The following is a 7,189-nucleotide window of genomic DNA, read 5'->3' as shown; positions in this document are numbered from 1 at the left end:
AATTTATTCAAAATTATCAAATGAAAACTTGGTAATGATACCTACAGACTGATGATTGTTTGAATAAGGTGTTCATTTCGTTTGCAAGGATCGTCCAAAACAACAATTCAATGGGCAGATTAGTTTTGCTGTTAATAATAGTTATTTCAATATTTATTGTTTTAATGGGTTTGGCACCTATCACAGACAGCAGTCTCTTAATTTATTGATAATTAAGCTACCTAAATGCCTTATTTCTAAAGTTCTCTGTGTTTAAAGAAGTTTTAAGCCAATTTTCTAGGGTAGTAGTCAGTGTTAAAAATATTTAAGTATTTACAATTAAATACAGTCTCCAAATATTTAAAGAAAGTCTTCAGTGATAAGATCTATGTTAATTTTTCTTTTCTACCAAGAAGATAGTTATTTAGAAATCTAAATGAATATTTTAAATGAAACTGATTCTTTTTTAAAAAGTGCACTTATAAAAAAGTTCTGTCTTACTAGTCTCTTTGATATTTAGTAACTAATAATTTTCTACTGTTTATAGGAAATTTTAGGCATTTCGCATAATGCTGACGTACAAATAAAAAAAGAATACTTTTTCTTTAGATTGCAGATATTTGTACATACACTGATTATTGAAAGAATGTATAAATAGATAGTTGGGAGTGTGTATTGTGTAAATCCAAAAGAAACATATACATTACTTTAATATGGTGATGATCTGTAGTTCAGGTGGATGACTTTGGTGGAATTTTCTTGTTTGAGCTGGATGGTTTAGTCGTGGAGCTTTCATTATTCTTCTGAACGATATCATCAAGACGAACTTCAGGTAGAAGTGAAATGTTCGAATTTTTCCACATGTGATTTACACCTTGTCCTGTACACCTCGATGTTGACTGGTTATTGTTCACCTTTAACCTGTCTTCTTTATTTTGATTTCATTTCCCGTTGATTTGATTCTTGGTCCTATATTTGTCCATAATTTTACTGATTGGTTGACAAATTGGATTGATTTCAATGTGTTTGTTGATAGTTGATTGACCTGAGTATCAAACTTCTAAAATTTCTCTGTTGTTTTTGGAAATACCTCTATCCAAGATCTCAACATTTTTGCTTTCTCGTGGCGGGGGTGTTGTTTACGGAATTGAGAGGACGAAAAGCGAATGTCTAGCGCTTTAACCGGGTTGGTGGACACGGCGTGTCCATCTAGGGGATTTGGAAAACCCTGATTCCAAACCAATGGTGCACATGTGCTCCAGTATCCTGAGGGAACAAATGGCGTATGAATCAATTGTTGGTCACCGGCTACCATGCATCTCCACACGATGCTCCAGTACCTTGTGGATCAGACCTTTAGGTCAAAGGCTCGGGGTGTGGCCCCCTAAGAAAACCACCTGCTTCGGTCTGGGCACTCGGGCAGTATCACAACCCTCCCACATACCAAAGGAGATTTGTGTGGCGCATATATATCTAGTGCACCTTTGTACCAATATTTATGTGTTTAAATAATAAATAAATAAACCAGTCTAAGACTCATTGAGTTTCTAATGTTATTCATGAATTTCTTTAATTTTTCGATTATTATCAGTTAATGATAATACACAATACGTTTATGACATCTAACCTAATTAAATTTAGATCCATTAATTTTTATTTCATGTTATATAATTTGTTTAAATCTTCCGCTTGATGTTAAGGAATGTAAATGATCAGTGAACAGCAACTCTAGGATGCAGGTACATTCAGATGACGAGCCCCAAGTAGGACGAAACGCACATCTTCGATTCCACTGCCAGCCTACATCCATCTTGGCTTATTAATTTTTATGTTATTTCATTTCACATAATTTCATAGGACCATATCACACACTACTGAAGATAGATATATTTTCACCCTAACATGTTTATATCATCGCAACAACAAATACAGGAGAAGACAACCAGTGTAGCAGTAGCCTCAGCAGCAGTAGGTCACAATATACACAAAGGGAAAAGCAAGAGTCTCCGATACAATACAATATGCACCAATCCAATTACACTTGACGGAGAAGCTTTGGAGGATGCAAATATCTTTCCATATCTGGGCAGCATCATTGATGAACACAGTGGAGCTGATGCATATGTGAAGACAAGGATTGACAAAGCAAGAGCAGAGTATTTACAACTGAAGAACATCTGGAACTCAAAACAATTGTCAACCAACACCAAGATCAGAATTTTCAATACAAATGTCAAGACAGTTCTTCTGTATGGGGCAGAGACGTGGAGAACTACGAAAGCCATTATCCAGAAGATACAAGTGTTTATTAACAGCTGTCTACGCAAGATACTTCGGATCCGATGGCCAGACACTATCAGCAACAAGTTACTGTGGGAGACAACAAACCAGATTCCAGCGGAGGAAGAAATCAGGAAGAAGCGCCGGAAGTGGATTGGGCACACCTTGAGGAAATCACCCAATTGTGTCACAAGACAAGCCCTCACATGGAATCCTGAAGGTCGAAGGAGAAGAGGAAGACCAAAGAACACATTAGGCCGAGAAACGGAGACAGACATGAGAAAAATGAACTTGAATTGGATATAAATAGAAAGGAAGGCCCAGGACAAAGTGGGTTGGTCGGTTGGAGAATACTGGTCGGCGGCCTATTCTCTATTGGGAGTAACAGGCATGAGTAAGTAAGTAAGTAAGTATGTTTATATCATCTAAAAATGAATGAATAAGGATACTGATGAAAATGCTTTATTCACATATCCTAAAGAATCATTTACACTAAACAAATAAACAACATTTCATTAAAGTAGTATACAACATTATTCATATGTATGTAGTTTTTTTGGAAGTACATACTGATCTTTCAATTACAATAATATATGATCCTGGTTAACACAAGCAACAATAATATATATATATATATATATATATATATATATATATATAATCGAGACTGAATTAGATATGATCAAATCATCTATAATTGAATACATTTTTTCTGTTAAATGATCTAATGGAAATGTAAGTAAATGCAAGAACAAAAAAAAATATCCAGAAGCTTTATGTCATATAATTAACATACAAAATGATAGAGAAGATATGCATGTTATGACAGAAATATAATATTCACACTGGGTCAAACAAATCATATGTAGCTTCCATGGTAACTGACGATGTAATCTATCTATATGTATTTCACTAATAATATGTATAACCACGTGATGAACAGAAAACGAAATGATTCGATGGAATTATATGAAATCCAAACGGAATCAAACAATGAAGTCAAGTTATTCACTACAAATTATTAAATGGACAATGTATGATAGTAATAATAATAACAATAATAGCAATAATAATAATAATGGTAATAATGGTAATTTAGTTTTCATTTGGAGTCTGTGTTATATTTGTCATTATTGATTGATTATCATTTTCATTATTATTTACTAATGTAAAACAATTTGGAATTATTTCATTGGTTGAAATTTCTTCATTATTATTATTATTATCATTACTATTATTATTATTACTATTATTATTATTATCACAATGTATTTGCCAAAACTTTTGGCATTGCTGTTGTTGATACTGATGATGATGATAATGACAATGATGGTTATTTGGAATAGCTGATAATTTGAATTCATTCACATTATATCGATTATGTTCCATTTCTTCTTTTTCATAGGAACCTTGTTGAGTACGATTAGTTTTCATTAATTTTAAATTTTTATTAGATTTAGTTAATTTCATATTATTTTTACAACATAATAAATAAATAAATTCAACTAATTCAACTATAAATGCCATAGTCAATCCAATACATAATGAACATAAACCCCCAATACGTGATATTAATATATAAATATCAAATACTAAACGTTCTTCTTTCATGATTGTATCAAAATCTTGTCTAATTAAACTAATATATGTATGTGTACCATCATCAAATCTTTGATAATCATTAGAAAATAATGTACGTATTGTAGTTAATTGACTTTTACTTTTTATAGGATCTATGGATGCATCAAAATTTTCTAATAATTCATCAATATGTTTTCTTTGATTTGGTTCATTTAAAAATTTATCAACATGTCTATAACCTTTAGTATATAATGCAAGTTTATATGGATCTGGATCCCATGATGTAACACTTAATTTTGTATCATATGTATAATAACCACAACGTGGTATACAAACACCTTGTTGTACAGCTTTTTCTTTAAGTTGTTTTAAATCATTTAATAATGTACCAAAACAATCAAGACGTGTTTTCATTTCCTCTGCACCATTTATATCATTTACATTGATTGGTAATTTTTGACAATATGGTAAAAATTTTTGTTGATCTAACAGTTTAATTGATCTAGGCCATTCAGAATTAAGACAACCACATCTTTTATATAATTCATTTTGTAACATACGATTAAGGCATTGACTTTGTTTATATGTATAATGTACACCAAGATCTTCAATGGAAATATTTTCATTTGTACATGGTGCTACTGGTGTATGTAAACGTTTCCAAAATAATGTTTCATAATTAATTTCATTCATACGACCTGGTTGTATATTAACACCATGTTTTTCAATTTCTGGATAAGTTCCTTTTTCATGTATAACAACTTTAATACCTTCACCACGTGTAAATGAATCCATAATAAATGAAGTATTTGCACCTTCGATTTTTTTTAATGGTATTAAATGTGCTAAAATAATTAATCTTGTAACATCAGAAGTTGAAGCATTAGGTTTACCATCTATAGTCCAACAATTAAAGTATTTAGGATGTGTAAAACGTCTTATTCTGACAGATGTTTCTAATTCTAAATCACATTTTTCTGCAACAACTGTTGAACCTTCTTCATATAACATACAATGATAAAGCATATCTTTATCATGACCAACTTTAATTGTATCATCTAAATTTAAATTTGTATAATAAAATTCTATTGAATCTGAGAAAGCTAAATCACCAGTATAATCTGTAATACCATTATCTAACATTGTTACTAATAATTGTCTTAAACGTGATTTAATCTGTCTTGGACTTGGTACAATATTTTCCTTCCATAATCCATTCACATTTAAAGAAAATGGATTATGTGCACATAGGGTGATTGCTGGGAATTCCGATTTATCATCTAATAAACTACGTGTATTCCATGCTGTAGAATAACATAAATAATCAGATATTAAAAAACCGGAACTAACCATTAATACACATGTCATTATAATAACAAATAAAATCCATAAAATACGAATAAATGGAATTTGTGAACTATAAATTCTTTGTACACCACGTATTGAAGATAATACACAAAATAATTCCAATTTTCCTTTAGGTTCATTTCGTCTAGTTGATATAAAATTATCATTAGGAATAGATAAATTTTGATGTGTTCTTGTTGAACAAGTAATACATGAAGATTCATGTTCTGATTGATTACAATGAATACATTTGACTGATTCATTATAACCGGATAAACAATTTTCTTTAACAGGATAAATCATTGTTTCATTACATTAGTTTGACTATTAGAAAGGTTCGAGTTTGTTAGGTTCCATTGTAAACTAAGAAAGAAATAAAGTGTTGGGAAAATGAAAACGATAAAGTGATTTTATTTTCAACAAGGTTATCCACGGCGAGACTATAATTTATGGACGAACCAACCAGCTATAAGATAACAGGTCTTGAATTTTGGCGCAAAATTCACTCATTCATTTAGCGAAATACCGTTCTAGAATTATGGCTGATGTCAGTTAGTGATGTAAACCCTTAATCTAATTGGTAACCTTAACCATCAACTGTAAATCATAATTCTAATTCTTCACACTGGTTTATAACCCTCATTAAGTCCTACTTAGTAAGTGGACATGTTCATGGTCACTTGAGCATCTCTCAAAGATCGTCTATAAATTATAGTCTCACCATATTCATTATGAAAAATAATTATAAAAGAAAAATTTAATTAGTTTTCTCCAATATTTCACAAATGAATAAGAAGGTAAATTAATTATTGTGTTAAGCAATAGTTGACTGAAAATAAACAATAGAAACGAGACTTTTAAAACAATATTTGTTAATAAACAAAGGTTAATAGTGGCTAGCAATGGAATCCAGGATTCGCGTTTCGTCCTATTTGGAACTCGTTGGCTAGATGTACCTGCATCTCAGGGTTGATGTTCACTCTGGGACTCGAACCCAGTACCTTTCACTTCAAACATCCATCTTTGCCTATAATGTTTGTGAATTGCAGTCCTAAACATCAATGAAAAGATTCAAACCAACAATACTAAATGAATTTATTATTCGTTTATATTTACATAAAGTTTTGTTAACGTCTTCATGCAAAAAGCAATATGTCTTTCATTTTATTATTAAACTTTCAGTACATGATGCTAACAAGATTAGATCGTTACTTTACGTTTAACGAGCCCCTATTAAGTGAATTAACAAAGTTCAATCAACGTAAGATTATCTGAGTCAACTTTAAATAAAAATTTGTGGAAAAAATATCATCGGACATATGATTAAGAATCAAGTTACTTTCAACTAGATAGTATATTTAAAACAAATGAAGGTAGAAAATGATTCCATAGCAATTGTTATGATGAAACAATATTTACCATAATAATATCTTACTTATTATAATCGGAGTTAACTAAATTCTCAGACTTGTCAAGTTAGCTTTAGATATTTTCAAAGTGCTCTTTTGAGGAAAGCACCCGGCTGCGTCACAAGACAAGCCCACACATGGAATCCTGATGTCCAAAGGAGAAGTGGAAGACCAAAGAACACATTACACCGAGAAACGGAGACAAACATGAGAGGAATGAACAAAAGTTGGCAGGAATTAGATAGGAAGGCCCAGGACAGAGTGGGTTGGAGAATGCTGGTCGGCGGCCTATGCTCGATTGGGGGTAACAGGCCTGAGTAAGTAAGTAAGCTCTTTTGATGTCTAATAATAATAATAAGTCAATTATGGAGTCTAAGGAGAATGTCTGACCTCTTACCAAGGAATAAAGAAGTAGATAGATCCACATCCAGATATTTTGCCAATAATCATACACTGCTGGTCATGAAAACAATCAAGAAAACTAATCAAATTTGCAAACCAGAATTTATAGAAAACTATTTCATACTTATCTGAGAACTTTAAAATATTTCAATAAATTACTTACAGGATAAGATTCTTAAAAACTGACTGTT

At 31.4% G+C, this 7,189-nt stretch overlaps 1 protein-coding gene across 1 annotated transcript; it reads right to left on the bottom strand.

Moving 5' to 3' along the window:
- Positions 1 to 1,570: 1,570 nt before the first annotated feature.
- Smp_144110 (putative fmrfamide-gated Na+ channel) lies at positions 1,571 to 5,490 on the bottom strand (the record flags this gene model as incomplete). Its single annotated transcript, XM_018795072.1, has 2 exons — positions 1,571 to 1,606; positions 3,775 to 5,490. The coding sequence occupies 2 exons, from the start codon at positions 5,488 to 5,490 to the stop codon at positions 1,571 to 1,573; spliced, it is 1,752 nt and encodes a 583-aa protein (XP_018649421.1).
- Positions 5,491 to 7,189: the final 1,699 nt, after the last annotated feature.

The sequence above is a fragment of the Schistosoma mansoni genome, chromosome 1 (assembly GCF_000237925.1).
Source record: "Schistosoma mansoni strain Puerto Rico chromosome 1, complete genome".
In the NCBI taxonomy this organism is placed as follows: domain Eukaryota; kingdom Metazoa; phylum Platyhelminthes; class Trematoda; order Strigeidida; family Schistosomatidae; genus Schistosoma; species Schistosoma mansoni.
The sequence above is the reverse complement of the archived record's forward strand: the minus strand, read 5'-3'. Positions and strand labels throughout refer to the sequence as shown.